This window comes from Dermacentor andersoni, chromosome 6 (genome assembly GCF_023375885.2).
Source record: "Dermacentor andersoni chromosome 6, qqDerAnde1_hic_scaffold, whole genome shotgun sequence".
NCBI lineage: Eukaryota > Metazoa > Arthropoda > Arachnida > Ixodida > Ixodidae > Dermacentor > Dermacentor andersoni.
In genome coordinates this window covers 20,414,331-20,431,901 of record NC_092819.1, presented here as the reverse complement: position 1 = coordinate 20,431,901, position 17,571 = coordinate 20,414,331, and the positions used below count along the sequence as shown (strand labels likewise).

Here is a 17,571-nt window from a genome sequence, read left to right as displayed (position 1 = left end):
CAAAATTCCGCCTAATGTACTGAGCATGGTCAGGGTATTAAACTGTGGAGGTTAATTGACTGATGCACTGCCAGATAGTGAGGAAATGAAACATAACTCTGCTCATAAATAGAGTGACAAAGCCTACTTAAGGAAAGGTGCTGATTGGAAATTCTGTTTATTTGGTTTTGCTTACAGCGCATTCATAGCTCTCATCTTTAGTTTTTTTCTAGCTATTGCACTCAAGGAAGTAACTATGGCTAGTTTTGTTGCCCATAGATGGCATGACAGTCAGCAAACCCCCATGCCAGCAGCACAAAGCAGCTGCAGCCTCGATTTGGCCCGATCTCAGCCAAATCAATTAATTTCCCTTAATACATTCGGACAAACTAGGTTTGTTTTGTTCTGACTGAAATTTGTTGTAGTTTATTTACTATATCTGAATTTATCTAAGCTTATGTTGTGCTAACATTCCAGAAATATGCAGGAGCTATGAAAAAAGCAGTTGGGGAGCTCCATATAAATTTTGACCTTGTGGGGTTCTATTATGCTGACTTAATGCAATTCACGAGCAATCCTGCATTACGACCCCATTTAAGTGATGCTGGAGTTGCTGGGAATTGGACCTGTGACTTGGTGCTCGGGAGTGGAACACCAAAGCTACTTAGCCATTGCTGCAGATGAAGTTACCTTAGATTTTGCTGCATTGTGCATTGCACCTATGTTGCTGCTCAAAATGGCATGAAAGGAGGGCATCATGCCTGAAGTACAAGCAATATTTGTCATAAATTTACTATAATTAGTCAATGACTAAGTGCATGTCACTGGTTCATATACATATAATAAGTACTTGTTCCATGGAGACAAATTTAACAGCATTCATCCTTTCATTCATCCTCAGGCAATCTGGACTGCTTTTCAACACTCATTGGAAGACCATAAGATTTTAATAGTTGGTGTTCATGCCTTTGAAGTTGAGGAACATATTTTGCAACAACTTGGCCGGTATGTATTTTGGTTGGATAGTTCTTATTGATTTATTTTGTGATTTTTCCACATGGTTGCATGGACCCTGCATTCTTTACTTTTGTTGCAGCACTTGTGACTTTCTTGTCTTCATTAATCAAGAAGTAAAGCCTGGGCCAGTATGTCGCACACACTATCCAGCTATGAGGAGGCTGGTATACCAGGACTTTGTGCACATGGTATGTAACTGTTGCATCTGTTCATTTGACCTGCTTTCTGTCATCTTGCTAAGCATCATCCTTAAGGCTCCTCCAATGTATGTCACAACCCCTATGCTTGGCAACTCCTGGAAGCCCTTATAGACATCACATGTGACTAGATAGTGAACTAAATAGCAACAAATATATTTTTTTATCTTTCTCATCGATGGTCCAGCACAACAGGAGTGCACACCTGTCCACTCTTAATCCATGCTTTCACAAGTCATCATAGTGGTGCATATGTGAAGCTAGTTAATGACTTATCGCAGTAAATTAACAGTGTGAAGACAGGACACAGCTTTGTGTCTTATCTAACATTGTGTCCTTATCCAATCTTTGTGCTATTGCTTCATTACAAGCCATCACAATGTCCTTTCATATTTATATCAAGTGCCATTAATTATGTCAGTTAGTTTCAGATTTGCAACCTAGCTCCCATTTTCACTCCATTTATTATGGCATTTATTATAGTAGTTTGTGCTTTTTCCGCTGCCCTACTCATTAGTGACATATTTGCAGGAATGCAGTCACTGTGCACATACCTGCCAACTGTCCCAAATTTGTCGTAGTTTACGAATTTGGGCTCATTCTATGATTCTGAAAATGTTGCATAAAGCTTTACAAAAAATACATTCTTCTCACGCAAATGCTTTAAAAGCACTTAAGGATGGGGAAGGCAAGAGTGAAGAAAATAAAATGCATACAAGAAAGAAATTGCAGTGGTACCTGTGCCACCCGTTTTGGCGATGAAGGTGCTTAAACGGAGGACTACTTTCTTCGAGCAAGTTTATTCAGATAATTTCTTGAAGCAGGTTAAATCAGCAAAAGCAAAACACTGCATTGTTTCTAAGTCTTTGCTTTGCCTAGCTTGCTGCTCCTTATGTGCTGCATCCAAATGTAAATAATCATAAATAAAGTGTATATGTGTCCCACAAAAGGTGTATGCTTTGGACAAAAACAAGAATGCATGATGGTCCCATTCCCCCCTCCCTTTGTCATTTTCATGAGTACTCTTATGAATTTTAATGTTCCTAGGTTGGCAGGTGTGCTAGGCATTCGGTACTCAGGCTTACCTGACCCTGTGATATGGGGCATGGAAGTAGGGGCAACCTTTCAAAAAGCCTTAGCAGCAGCTTAACCACAGCCTGTGTTATTCTTCATTTTCTGCTGTGTGTACAGGTTGGATGTTTATCTCTGAGGCTCATGACACAATCTAATTAGTGAAATTTATTATTTTTGATGCCCTCTGTTTCTGCTTGCAGAAAAACATTTCCAGTGCAGTGTCACATAGCTGCCTTTCTGTCAATCTGGCTGTGCTGGGCTTCCGTATGGCACGGTCATCTGACCAACAAGTGCGCATTGGAGACCGCTGTGTTGAGCAGAAATGGAGAAGTCTCTCTGAGGTGTGATGCTTTGCATGTTTGCTCTTTTGAATTACAATGGTGAATGCCTACTTTTACAAAAGTCGTGCTTTTGTTGCATTGTCACTGTATCAATTTCCCATGCATGATATATTCACGGTGTATAGTCCACCTACTTGGTCCTAAGGGGAATAGAAAAGCATCATAGTGGCGGCCTCTTCAGTGGACAGACTGAATCACTGGTGAATTAGTGAAACAATACATACCGTAGTTTTGCACTTATAACCCGTACTAAGAATTCAAAAGATTTAACAGAAACGTTGGGATGTGGATTATACGCGAATTTCGCCTTGAGGTGTAGCTTCACTACAGCATAAAACACGTGGTAGGTGGGAGATGGAAATTCAAAATGATGAACTAAACAATTACAAGATAAAAGCGGGAGCCAACGTTTCGACAAGTGGACTTGTCTTCTTCAAGGCGACATGTATATGTCAGCATGAAAAAGACAAGTCCACCTGTCGAAACCTTGGCTCCCGCTTTTACCTTGTTCTCGTTTAGCTTTGCATATGTCGCCTTGTAAAAGAGAAGTCCACCTGTCGAAACGTTGGCTCCCGCTTTTACCTTGTTCTCATTTAGCTTTGCATATGTCGCCTTGTAAAAGACAAGTCCACTCCTCGAAGCGTTGGCTCCCGCTTTTACCATGTTCTTAATTGTTTAGCTCATCCTCATGACAGCGTAGTTTTTCTTCCGATGTGGCTTCATGGCAGTGCTGTGCACACTGCCTCATGAAAGCCACATTTTGAGGCACGGTTTCCCGCCATTTTAAGTTTCGTTTTCTCCTAGGGAACCCCACCCTCTCCCCACCCCTGTGTGTTGAAGCTCCCTTTGTCCCTCTTTCATGACTACCCATTGTTCTCTTCCTTCCGGGTTGATATTTTACATGTAGTAGTTAGCGAATAGTGCATGCGGCACTGGCAAACCAGAACTCCGATTCTGCTGCACTCTATAAGGCAGCAGTCCTTTAGAACACAGCAGAAGCTGAAGATTATCAGTGTCGCCAAAAAGATGGGAAACAGAGCTGCTGGCCGAAGATATAACATGAATTGGTCGTACATCGGCGAATGGAGATTGTCTTTACGAAAATTTTAATGTTTTTGTATGCAGTTATTTATTTCTGTAAGTTAAAAGAGCTGATTTTTTTTTTTTTTAATTCTTTCCGGGCAGTTATAATTGGGGATGTAGGTTATGTTAGGGTGGTGGGTTATATGCAGAAAGATACCGCACTGGGCTTTGTAATAATAATAAAAAATTTTTCAATATTAACATTAGAAACCTGAGATTTAGGATATAAATACAAGTAAATTTGCACACAAATGCACAAAACAGATTTATTTAAATTCTGTATGAAAAATTCATTCCTACATAGTTGCTCCGACTAAATTTCTTCAACATTCACAGCCATTCGTAACATTTTGCATGTTGACTGCACCTTGTTGAGTTTACAAGTTCTAATGATTGCATGCATCTTTCTGCTTTCCTTTAAGGTCTGTCCGACAGGTAGCGAAGAAGAAACCATTGAACCAGGTTTAGAGGGCTTGGTTCAGAGCAACAACACCTATGTCATGATTTTTGAAACCAAACGAACAACTTATGACAAGGTGAGCAGAAATAACAATCCAATGTGGTCACAAACAGATTTTGCAATGACATAACATATAGTCAGGGCTTTTGTGTACACCCCATTTACTACTGTAAAGGAAGGATGTGGAGCAAAAAGTAAATTTTGATGTGCTTGTCCAATTGCAGTGAAAGTTTTAGTGGTTCTTCATTTTGGTAATATCAACTCTGTAAATTTTCTTTACTGTGTTGCTGTTGTTATGAAATGTTTGGATGACTTAGTCTGGTTAAAACTGATGTTCCAAATTACGCAGAAGATTTTCCTGTGTTTGTGATGTGGGAGTCAGGAAAAGTATTGTTTTCGTGCCCTTCATCACTCAGAAAAAGATAAAGAAAGAAGAAGCAGAAAGGGAATGCCGGGCAGCTTGCTGTCAGTATTACAAGCTCCAGTATTAAAATGATCATCTGAACTGTCCCATGACCATGGAAAATGTCCAGGGTAGCAGAACAGAGAAAGTTATAATAATAGTAGTTGCAAGAAAAATAGGAGAATATCAGTAAAATCAAGAGGACAAAAGGTATAAAAAATTTAATATTAAGTGGACTCTGGGTAAACGAAACGCGCTTAAACGAAAATGCTGCATAAACGGAACAATGGTACGGTCAACTACCATGAATTAAAGAAACAACTGTTAAGCGAACCACTATTACAAAACAACAATTTCATATTCATGACTGTGTGAACAGTGGCATACGCTTATCTGATTTTTATAACAGGAATTATGTGAAAATAGTTTTATATCTGGAGCTTCATTTTGTTCATATAATCCTGTAAAATATGGAGGATGCTTAAGCTTTGCCTTTAAGTGGAACGCAAAAGCACTCAACAATCCCCGACTGCTTGTCACACTTCCCATCAACTGCAGCTTATGTAACCGTAATGTTTACCTGGAAATGCTGGCGGTGAACGCTATGCACAAGGCATGCTTAAGGTTCTTCTCTTTTTTCTTCTCCTTCACTTCCTCTCGGCACTGTCACAGATGCGTGGAGGTGAGTGCCAATCTAGATGGTGTTGCAAGGAACCGAGCAGGGTGTGCCGCTCTATAAATGGTAGAAACGCTGGAAATGGGGTGTGTCTAAGTTTCTGCGTAACAAAATTATGTTTTCTCGTATATTCAAATTACAACCCATTGCCATGTTTATAGGTTGTGTGTAAGTTGTGCTTTATGATTTATCTGATGCATTTCACTTTAAGAAATTCAATTAGTTCAGTAATGCCTCTACACCACATCAAGCGTCTTCATGGTTCAATATGCATGGTTCAGAAGGATTTTTCACTGACGAGACGCTTGGCGCCAGATGCTTACACCAGATTTTCTGCGACACAGGACCCTTAATGCTCTCGAATTAACACAGAGGTCTCAAACACGTGGCTCGCGGGCCGCATGTAACTCTCAGGTGTGACTCATGTGGCCCCACTGAATAGTGCACCATCTCTTTCTCTTAGAATGTGCTGTTGCCTGTTTCCTGACTTGCCCAACTCTCTGTGTTCCTTTTTGTAGTGAGGTAGTGTAGCAGTTCTCATTCCAAAAAAATATAAGCATTGGCAATGGAATAACCAATATAGACAGACCTTTCAAAGTGATAATAGCATGCTAACAAGATTAGGTGTGACTATAAATGGGACCATGGTCATCTCCTTAAGAGTAGGCGCGAGTGTGAAACCTCTCTTTCCCCTCAGTATGCAATAAAATGAGTAGTGCAGCCAAATGTAGAGGAAGACATGTGCAAAAGATGCACCAAAGGCAGTTTTGCAAACTGTCCTTTTCCTGAATCGCATTACAACCGCACTGACCCATTGGCATTCAGTGTCAACCATGGCTCCCTCTCCCATGTGCAAACTGCTAAGTTGTGTAATCACAGGCAAGCACTGCGAAAGGAACGAGGGGGAATGGTGCAGAAATGAGGCGACTGAACTAGATGTGGCCCGGTGTCAGAAATGAGTAAAATAAAATATAATTAATTATGGAGTTTTACGTGCCAAAACCACTTTCTGATTATGAGGCACCCCGTAGTGGAATACTGCAGAAATTTCGACCACCTAGGGTTCTTTAACGAGCACCTAAATCTAACTACATGGGTGTTTTCGCATTTCGCCCCCATCAAAATGCAGCCGCTATGGTCGGGATTCGATCCCGTGACCTCGTGCTCAGCTACCGAACAGCATAGCCACTGAGCAACCACGGCGGGTGTAAAATAAAATAAGAAATATAAAAAGGTTTAGCAACATTACCTTACTACTTATTACAACTTCTAATGTTTCTTCTTCATCGCTGCCTCACTTTGTAGTGGTAATTCCCGAAAAGCTTACACTACAGGGTGGCGACATCTGAACTTCATTACAGGCATCACTTATTTCTAAGGCTATGCAAAACATGACATGTCCTTCTATACTTTAGAAGGCATTTCTTCCTCAGAGCAACTTTATGCAGAACATGCATGTATTATTACATCATTCACTGATATGCTGCCAATAATAATACAATTTTGTTGAAGTTTCTATCCGAGGGTACTGTTTTCGGTATTACTAGCATCTATACTAGATTTATGTACTATTAATGTTTTGGGTGTGAATTAACTTTCTTGAGGCTTGCAGAAAGGTCCTTGAGACAGACCACAGAAAACCTAAGCTGCTTTTCTATGCTAGTTCTTGCCATTAGTGGTGCAGCAGGCTTGCATAAATAATATGTTAAATTTCAGTTGACATTCTTACTAATATGGCGTACTTTCAAGGGTGCTTTTTATCGCTTGAAAAGCACTATTCACATGTTGCTTTGATTTTTTATTCGTACAGGTGGTCAAGTTTCTTCAAGCACACCCTGATGGCTGCGTTGCTGTTTTTGGGTTCAATTTTGATGACCTTGATGGCCACTGTTTGAATGAGCAAGCTTTTCCACGTGTTCGCCTCATAGCAGATATTATGTCCAAGAACAAGAGTTCACTGTGTAAGAATACCTCACCTATATAGACATGGCAATTGTCTTTAAGGGTAGCAGAATAAGCACTTTAGGTACACAGCTTTTATATGTTGACAAGAACCTCACTAACCTTGCTGCAACCTGGACTGCTACATAGAGGATTGTTAAAGTAAAAATTTTCATTGACTCAAAAATAGCATGAAGGTACAAAGGAAACACATAGGCCTTTTAGAAAGTAAACATTGCAGTTCAAGAAAAATTTGGTCTGATCTGGGAATGGAACCCTGCATTAAAGCCTCTCTGGGACAGTTGCTCTACTAGCTGAGCTAACCATGATCCTAGCAAATGGTAGGACAAAAATGAATAAATTGAAAGCTCAGTGCAAGAATATTGAATAAGCAAGTTCTGGAAAAATTTGCAACTTGGAGGAAGTTATAAAAAGTTGTTATCCAGACAAAAGTAGATAATCAGATTCTGAATTACATCTTAAATGTGTCTTTCATGGGAGTCCCAAAATATGTTCCTAGGTTACGAATATTATATGGAAACGTTGTGGTTGGAGCATAAATGTGGAGGTGTTGAAAGGTTTGTACAATTTAAGCACACGGTCAATGCAAAATGAACACATATTCATGCATGCAGCATTTTACACTGTTCATCATACCATGTGATGACATCACATTGTCATCACACATTTACTGTAAAATATGTAAGGGTGCATAAAGGTCTGATTAGGTTTTGCAGCTATTGCTGTATCATGTATACAAACAATATACTGTTTCTTTTCCTTAAAGGGTTGAATGAAGTAAAGCAATTTCATCTTTAATCTATACTTACTTTTTCAGTTTCTACAGCGACAAAGTACAAAGATGGTAAGGAAGCAATGCTCTCTACAGATGCTGGAACTATATTTGACTATTTTTGCCATTTCAGAGCATGCAAAGGAACCAGAATTCAAGCATTGTAAGTACAAATACACGGGCAACACCTAGGGAAAAATAATATGCTTTAATATTGAAACAATGAACGGTACTTAAAAGTGAGGTGTAAGTCAGTACATGGAGCGAGTAGTTGTGCATAGCTTAGATATCTTCAGGGGAGGGAAAGTACTGGTTAGGAAGCATCTAACATGGAGAAAGAATGTTTCTGTTGTTACTCACTGCATGTCTATATGAGGTGTTCAGAGAAGTAGACTAGGAAATCAGGTTACTCGCTAGAACCTACACGTCGATTTGCATCTGAGCGGTATGAGAAGGAACACAAAATTTGTTTTTAAGCAACAATTACTAGTGAGATGCGGGCTCAAGTGTTGTGTTGATGTGTAACGATTAGCGTTAGTATAAAATTTAATATAATTGAACACTGCTCTGGGAGGCTTCTGTTTTTAGCTACTTTAACTTAACCCCTTGAAAGTAATTTGAGTGGTCGTTTCAAGTTGCTCGTGAGAATAAAAAATTTATGCATCTGGCACACAAATTGGCACACAACTGGCGCACAAATTCTTTGTTGGTAAACTCAATAAAGTTGGTAATCTCAATATGCTACTGCTTGTGCTGCTGAGCCAAAGCATGCATTCTTGGGACTGTTGCAAGCCCATAACGAGAGTTTGCGTTGCTACTCTCCCTGTGCTTTTGCACACACTGGCACAGATATGTAGTGCATTATAGCAACACAAGAAATTCAGCAATTTCTTTACTCCTGTAAAAAATAGTGGTAAGGATATTTCTCTTGGTTGTGATTCTCATTTTTTAACCTACGCAACTACTGTGAATTTTTTTAATCTATTTGTTGTTTGCAGCCTCTTTGCTGTGTGTGTTTTCGGAATCTGCACAACTAACAGACAGCTTCCCTGGAGAGCTGTGCAACTACATTGTGTTCCAGTCTGTTGAGTATATGTTAGCCCTGGACAGGGTTGCTATCCACAATGGTAAGTAGACTCCCTCAGAGAACTGCCACAGACTTGTATCTTGGTTTATTGATTGTTCCGTAGTGCTAGGCAGGGTTGCTATATACCAGACTAAGTAATCAAATAGGGTTACAGTGGTACTGGTTCAGCTGAATGTTTACATGCTATGCATGTGAGATCTCAGCTGATTCTGGGAAGCATATATGGGCATTTTCTGCACTCTCACAACTCGCACCTTCTACAGAGCGTGGGCAACTCTCTCATGCTTCCATAATTTTGGAGTGTTAGAACTAGCAAATAAAACTCATCACAAAGACAGACAGTTGTGATTGCACGTCTAGTTGCCTCTGTATTGACAGTTATTGTATTGTAGTTAATTGACAGGGTCTGTGCTATCATGCCAAAATTGAATGTGAATTAGAAAAAAAAATGCTAAACACCTCTCATGCTTACTTACTTGAAATTACAATCTGATCATTGTAACTGAGTGCTAAAAGTGCTTCAGTTACAAACTCTGTGAATGAATTACACCACTATAACACTTGCTGGCGAATGGAAAAAGTGAGGGGCCAAAACGGACCTAAGGTCTGTATACTGCATATCACTGTTTCTTTAATTGGTCCACTCACTCACTCGTTAGCTTTTACTGCCTCCAAAGTACTACAATGATGAAATTGTACTGCAGTTTTATGAGCTTAGTAATAAGACAGCACTTCATATATGTACTTAAGCTTGCAGTAGTTTTATGAGCTTAGTAATAAGACAGCACTTCATATATGTACTTAAGCTTGCAGTAGCTTGCAGTAGTTTTTGCAAGTTTTATGAAGTGCAACTGTTTTTTTTTTTTTTCAGAAGTGGCCAAAGTATAGATTCTTTGTTGCTACTATGAAATGGACAACTGAGGATGGATAGGGTTTGCGAATGACTGAGGCATGACAGCGATATTACAACCCGACCGGCCTGCAGGGGACGATGACCACATAGATGAAGGGCAAAAGGGTGCTGAGCACCATGCAGAGATGAGTGCACTAAGGAAGTACAGCCGGTGAATGAGGCTGGATGAAAAAAAGTCAGTGTAAAGAATTAAAGTGCAAGCATACTGATGCTCAGCTTGAACATATTGCTTTACAAATAAAAAAGGGATGGGCCTAAGCAAATGCTAACAACTCAGCTGCAGCATGTAACACATGCTATATGCATAAGCAAAGGCAGATACCAGTAAACTTATTGATAGGTAATGTCAGGAATCCTGTAATATTTATTGAAGTATTTGTTCACAACACTAGCTGCAACAGTCATGCCTTGCAGATAATGCTCTCGTTACTACTGCTCACATATTTCAGTGGTGTTTCCTTGCTAGGCATGCTGCATTATTGACAACACACATTCATAGAATGTGCATTTAGTTTGGTATAGTAGTTCGGCAGTAGAACCTTGTCGATATGTTCCCGTACGTACGTTTTCCCGGCGCCAACATTCGCATCGAGAACATAAAAAATGACCCATTAGAGTTACGCTCATTTTTCACTGGTACACATTCCCAGAACACACAATTTTTCGGCACCATCGTTCAGTACGTCACAAATCTGCGATCGTGTGATACGTTTTCCGGCCCCTTGGTGCCATATAAACAAGAAAATGCGCGAGGCGTGTGCGATCGATAACAGTAACATATAGCTATCCGCCGCGGCAGCTTCACCACGATACTCGTACGCCCGTCTCGCGTGAGGACGCCGGTGCGTACTCAGTTTTTCATTTCAGTACTTCTTCAGGGTCGTCATACACGGCATTCACAGCCATCACAGCCAATCCTATTGCAATAAGCACCTTTGCCTATCAGTTTGACAGCGCGTGGTGACACTTTTAATAGGCGATAACCGAAACGCAACATTGTCCCCTGCTGCAGACTGCCCTCGTATGCATTTTCCGGCCACTAGATCCCATGTAAACAAGAAAAGGCGCGAGGCGTGCGCGATCGAGAACAGTACATAGCCACCCGTCTCACGTGAAAACGACAGCGCGCAGTTTCTTATTTCAGTACCAGCAAATCTCGGCGCTACCGAGAGAGGGCGCTCGCTGGTGTGACGTCACGCCAGACTGAGAGATGGGGCCCCAGCCAGCGTGGCCAATGCCTCTGCGTGGCTTTGCCCCAGCTCGCGGCATCAATGGTGGAGGCGAAGCCTTGCGCGCCGCTGCTACGGCGCTACCGAGAGAGGGCGTTCACTGGTGTGACGTCACGCTAAGAGGATAAATGGGGCTACAGCTCGGCTCCTCGCAGTGGTCGGCGCGCTGCCTTGCGCTATGTAGGATGATGTATAGCCATAAGTTTAACAAAGGGCAACCATGTCCACACCATCAGCCGAACCAAGGCGCAGCCAAGGGTATTGCTTTCGCAATCTTCCAGGCTTAACCAAGCTAAGCCTTCAGCCAATTTTTTATCTGTGGAAACCTGACTAGTTGTATTTTTGTTGAACCCTTGATAGGCAAGCATTAGTATTCTCCCTTAAGTTCATTCAAAAGCAATTCCTTCATGAACACATTTACCTTTTTTTGTTCTTGTTACAGAGGCCACTTTCAGAAAGTTCAAGCGCCTTCCAAGGAACTCTGGAACATGGATGCTGGCTGCAATGACCCAGTTCTCGTGGCTCAAAAGAGCAGCCACAAGGTCTGTTTTCACCAACCTGTTTGTGAAGGCAACAAAACACTGGGCCCTCCAGCAGAGGCTGCACGGCATTGCCATGTTCCCAGAAGCGTTAGTACCACCAAAGGTGTTCTTGGAGGTTGCAAAGGCAAGTCATCTGCATATTGAACAGGGTTTACTCCGCTACAGTCTTAGTAGGGCCTGAACATTAGAGGGGATTGTAGATAATAAACTCTCTGCCGAAAGCACATTATACCCTGTTCAGAATAGTCAAGTTAAATAAATTCCAGCATGAAAGCTTTAATTCACAAATAACTTTCTGTTTTGTTATACAGCAATATGTGTACCTGCTCATGTTGGGCTCTGTGATGTTAGCAAAGGCATTGTTTGTAACACATGCTAAAGCGGTGTGACACTGTTTGTTTCTATTTATTACCAGTGCATATAAATGAACTTGTTTAAACGTTAAAAGGACACGAAAATGAGGTTAGCATCATGTGAAAAATATGTATGTAAACGCCATTAACCCTTCAACTGCCGCCTATGAGTTAACTCATCATGACAAAGGTTGAACTACCTTGAAATTTTCACACGTGAATAATACAAAATGTCCTTTGCTATTTCTTTTTTTTCAAGAATAGTAATGAAAGTGCTATAGGCATTACTGGTATCATATATTTAGGAACAAGAAACGACCACGTAACGGCAGGTTCTTTTTAAAAACATGCACATTTATCTTCATTTCTTTTCTTTAAATTTGTCAGCAGTTAGCAGAAAGCAAACAGGAGTGGGCAGGTTACATACATGTACATAAGAAAAGGACATAACTCAGAGAAAAGGGTACTTAATCAAGAGAACCTTTAAGTAAAATCAAATTTTCTTAGTGTTTATGATGTATCAGGTTCTTTAGCTCCAGTCACATCCCAATTTCTAAACTGTATTTGCTAACACTGATACAACGTTGAGTTTACATGGCTGACCACCAGGATATTCTTCAGGACATCATGCCAAGAACATGTGGGAGAATATGTGCTTGGAGCAACTAAAGTTCAATGCCCAGCAAGTCAAATGCAAGAGAGAAGGCAACCTGCCTTGGGCATATATGCCCAGAATTTGTCAACACTTTCTTTTTATTTAATACACTTGACTTAGTTAAGCATAAGCTGACCTGTGTGTAGTTTACATTATTTGAGCTTGGATGATTTTGCATTTGATTTCAAGTGACACAGAGCTCACATTCTCACACTAACCTGTTTTCCCATGACAGTGCCTGACTAGCTGGTACATAATATTAAAAATTAATATTGAAAGTAAAAATATTAAAAATTTTAAAATGCACTAATGTATACAGAGCTGTACAGTGAATCTGTCTTTTCTTGACATCATGTGATGTAGTGATAGAGAGACATTAAATGTAATTACAGCATGAGCAGAATAATAAAGTGCAAAATATTAAACAGCAAGAAAGTAAATATTGTGTTTTTATGCCTTGTTGACTGGGTAGTCACATTGCTTCTATCATATATACTGTGACATGCATAGATACACTGCCTAATTTTGTTCGTACCCTCACCACAGAGAACATACTGGGCATTTAAGAATAAGCCTATGGCCTTGGGCCTTGTCGTTGGAGTTCCAGCAAAGGAGCGTCACCTGACAATATGGAAGAGGCTGAGCAGATTCTCGGATGTTATAGTGTTTACCATGCATCGCTCAGCGCCAAATGACTTCTGTAAAATCAACTTTCCTTCTGTTGAACCCTTCAGTAGCAGGCACCTTGAAGAGATGGTAAGTAGTGAAGGTATCATCTCAATCACAGTACTTTGAGCAAGGCTCGGTGACTTTAGTCATGCCAAATTGCCAATATGTCATTCAATAAATCGTTCCAATAGAGAAGACTACTGTTGCGCAACGAGTCTTGTAATTTTTGTCGCAGTGTTTGTTCAGAGTGCTAACTAGCTGCAACCACCACACGTTGCAAATATTGCTGCTCACATGTTCCAGTTGTCTATCATCAAGCTTTTTGTAAAAGCTGCCATGCTAAGCTGGGTTTCACCAGTTAATTTACAAAATTTGTGTACAGCATAATAATGCAAAATCTTCAAGGAAATGTTTTCAGTTTTGCATTTAATAATTCTATATGAACTGATTTTGTTCAACAAGATTATCATGCCTACCATGACTATCTGGCTAGGCAAACTAGTACCATGAGTATCTTGGCTAGGCAAACTAGTCCATTCCAAACTAGCGACTAGTCCGTTCCATGCACTAAATGAAGATGAATCACTTTGCAGGCAACCATATCCCGATATGAACGACACCACGCCGTGGTTTGTATGTCTGTAAACCTGGCTGTTCACCATTTCCGAACGAACAGACATGCACGTGTTGGAGACTATTGCATCCGTGAAGAGTGGGAGGACTATTCACAGGTGATAAATGGGGAACAAGCCAATGATGCGCAATAGCTGATGATGACAGCATAGCCTATGGCTTTATACCCAAAATTAAGCTGTCGGGAGGAGCATCTAGTGACTTTACATTGAGTACCATACTTTTATGCTTTAATGTGTTGTCGTCATCATCATCACCATCATCATCATCATTACTATATGTGCATGGATTCTAAATTGCAACCTCCAGAAAGCACCTGTATGTTTGTATCGTCCCTAATACGAGGCAAAATGCCCTTTACAGTGACAGCTATAGTAAAACTTCTTGGAACTGAAAAAAAATGTCCAGATTAGCTAGCCAAATGTCAAACTATCGAGAGCATATATAAAAAAAAACATGCTTACTACGTCAACACGCATTTATTTACTGAATGAATCATTGAATACTGTTTCTATTTTGCACAAACACAGTGCAGAAGCTGCAGTTATCGTGATCTCATGACTGGTTACCGCTTGCAACGGTGAAGGCCTCGCGACTTTCGGCGCTACCGTCGCAGCGCAACCATGGTGCTTGTCTTCATCTGAGACATGCTTTCACTATACCGGGCACACATCCCGATTATTTTTTCGCCAGTGAGCTGGACGCCAACAGGTTGTCTGTTCATCGCAACGTAGCCAGTGCTCTTCCTCCTCGACAGCTTCCACAGTGTGTGTGACATTGCAGGCACAGAGGAGCCGGATAGCACTGGCTCAAAGCGAAACTACTGTTTACTGCAACCGTGGTCGCTATCGACACTATCATGGACAGCGACCACATAGGTCTCAAGTCATGTGGCCTACGTGTGCATGGAACGAAAACAAAATGACTGAATCCATGTGGTGGAGTCCCCATTAAGGTTATGCGAGCTCCGCTGCTTCGTTTTGGTTGGACACTAGGATAAACACTCTTTTGCATCACTTCACGCTCACTGAGCTCCGAAATTTGTCCAAATTAACCGGTGTGTGGCCGAATACGTCTGTATTGCTACACGCGTGTGATATTTGCTTGTTTGAACGAGGTGCGTGGGCGCCATCACTCGAGAAAAGAGGAGGAAGAACAAACTGGGCTCGTGCTGTGAATCTAACCAGTCAGCACTGCAACCGCTGTTGTAAATATAACCTGTAAATAGTTGCTTGTCTTACTGACTCATCCTTCACGTAACATTGTGGTGGAGGTGCGTGTAGCAGTATTAAAGAGTAATTTGTCTAAATGATGCTTACGCTGGTTGGGACTGGAAGACGAGTCCGAATTGTGCAATTTTCCGAATTGACAAGGGTCAAATTAATCAGATTTTACTAGTTGGTACAGGGGCTTTCTAGGTATATTTGCAGTATCACCATGGCTCATTGTCATTGTCGTGATAGCTTCCCAGCAGTAATGATAAATTATCATCATTTCGTCATGCCGAGACAAAGTAAAGAAACGGGTTAACCGAAAATTGATGTTTAAATTAGCTTTGGCCAAGTGCTTGTGCAGTATTGCATCAGGCCCCTCGGGGCAGCTCATCGCATTCTTGCTAAAATGTTAAATTTAATACAATCATGTTACATGATCTGTTGCTGTGATGGGCACCCACACAGACAGTAAGGGGAATATGTGTATCTACTGACTGTAGCGCACTGGTTATGACACATTACTAAATTTTTAGCCTCCCCCGTTCCATATTTGCTTAAGGGAGAAGCCTGGTCTTAAACTAAACATATTTAAATCTTTGTTCTTTGAGTAACGTTGCTTATTCCGAATATAAAGTCAATTCTTGTTTATTTCACTTGGTTCTAATTTTATGCAAGCTCCCTCTAACAATTTTCTGGAAAAGCTTGCAGAAACGAAGTTCTTCAGTTTTTGCTAAACAAGGTATGAACAGTTTCTGCACGATTCAAGAAATCCAATGAGACCAACTTTATTGCTTTGCTTATGCTAGCACAAGAGTTGGGATACATTGAAGACTTCCATAGAAATACTCTTGTGACTGTCAACTTTGAAGTCTCACAACAAGATGACACTGTCAGAATGGCTGACCCATACACAATAGCAGAACTCGATCCTCTGAAATGTTGCATCTACGACTGACAGTTTTCTTTCAGATTTGCATAATGGACCATTCTCTGCTACTCCGTTGCATGTCATTTAATGTCATAAATGTCATGACTTAAATGTCTAATATTTAAATGAAATATTTTATTTCAGGCCTGTGCGAAGATAAGTTCTAAAGCGACGGTAAACTGGGAATGGTTGTCGGCCATCTCTTCTAATATCACTGTCACACGCACATTTGAAGTACCGAGGACGCTTGCAATGAAAGTGAGTGTAAAACAATGTCCCGTAATGTAGGATAGGATTAAAGCCTAGTTATATAAAATAAAAGCTGGGTGAAAGTGGCAACTCCTAAGTTCTAACTTATCCTTCTCTGCCAGCTGCACCACCTGAACATTGGAACTATCAGTAAATTTCACGCATTTACTGGAAAGCCCTGTCTTGCACAGCACCTTGTCATTCAATGCAATAAAAACGGATGTGCTACACATTGGAGGGTTAATAACCATACAGTACTTGCAGGTGCTGTCTGTGGTAGTCATATGCAGTCATGAAATGCTCAGTCAAATGCTCAGTCATGTAGTTGTAGATTACAAAGCAGTTAATTTGCAAGTAAGGGTCATTCATGTTACAAGTATTGCCATGGGCTCTTGACGTATGTGCCGCATATGGTAACCATTGCACCCATCTGTTCTTGTTCAAAGGTGTTCTTAGTTGTTGATATTTCAAGTTAGAAATTAAATTTTCCATGTATTACCCCTTATTGACATGTCTTTTCATGTGTTCCCCTGTAGGCCAACCAGTTCTTGCATCTGAATCCCAAGGGGTGCTTAGCGGTGTTCAACGTGGATTATGACGATCCACATGGCACATGCCCTGAAAAGCAGCCATTTCCCCGCCTTATTACACTGGCCAACCTAAGGCATGCTTCTGGTAATTTGTAGTCACTTTCTGTTTTTTCTTATGCTAACCATTTACCCTTCTCTTTCAGGTTCAAGGCATAACGACTGAGACGTGGCCAATGGTTTTCCCACAGTTAATAAATGTGATTTTGTTGCTGAATAAAAGTGTACATTGTAACAGATGGCATTTCACCACAGGCCACCATAGTGGCCTTGGTTTTATGTGTATGTATGTGCATCACTGACAACAGGTTGCTGGAGTGGCTATAGCCTTGTGCTACTATACGGAAATGCAACTACAACTGTTGCATGAGCATGAGTATGGAGATTGTGGGAGGGGGGGGGTGCATAGTGTTGGATGAGAAAGAGCACAGCATGTATGCAAGCCAGTCTCATGGAAGGCAAAAGTCAGTCGTGTCTTGTAGCGAGCTTCTACATAACCACTGCACCTCTGTAGAAACCTGGACGGGCAGTTGACGTGTTGCCAGTAA

The 17,571-nt window shown here is 40.9% G+C and overlaps 1 protein-coding gene across 1 annotated transcript in view; it reads left to right on the top strand.

The window, feature by feature from the left end:
- The window catches only part of LOC126521332 (uncharacterized), a 77,396-nt gene extending 60,134 nt beyond the window's left edge, over positions 1-17,262 (top strand). The window contains exons 40-53 of the mRNA XM_072288616.1: positions 881-984; positions 1,076-1,184; positions 2,468-2,608; positions 4,114-4,227; positions 7,041-7,191; positions 8,010-8,036; positions 8,098-8,127; positions 8,963-9,091; positions 11,636-11,859; positions 13,290-13,499; positions 14,006-14,143; positions 16,332-16,445; positions 16,973-17,111; positions 17,170-17,262. Of these exons, the coding sequence (XP_072144717.1) occupies positions 881-984; positions 1,076-1,184; positions 2,468-2,608; positions 4,114-4,227; positions 7,041-7,191; positions 8,010-8,036; positions 8,098-8,127; positions 8,963-9,091; positions 11,636-11,859; positions 13,290-13,499; positions 14,006-14,143; positions 16,332-16,445; positions 16,973-17,111; positions 17,170-17,189 (1,650 nt within the window). The 3' untranslated portion in view covers positions 17,190-17,262. The remainder of the gene's footprint in view (positions 1-880; positions 985-1,075; positions 1,185-2,467; positions 2,609-4,113; positions 4,228-7,040; positions 7,192-8,009; positions 8,037-8,097; positions 8,128-8,962; positions 9,092-11,635; positions 11,860-13,289; positions 13,500-14,005; positions 14,144-16,331; positions 16,446-16,972; positions 17,112-17,169) is intronic.
- The last annotated feature ends 309 nt before the right edge of the window (positions 17,263-17,571 follow it).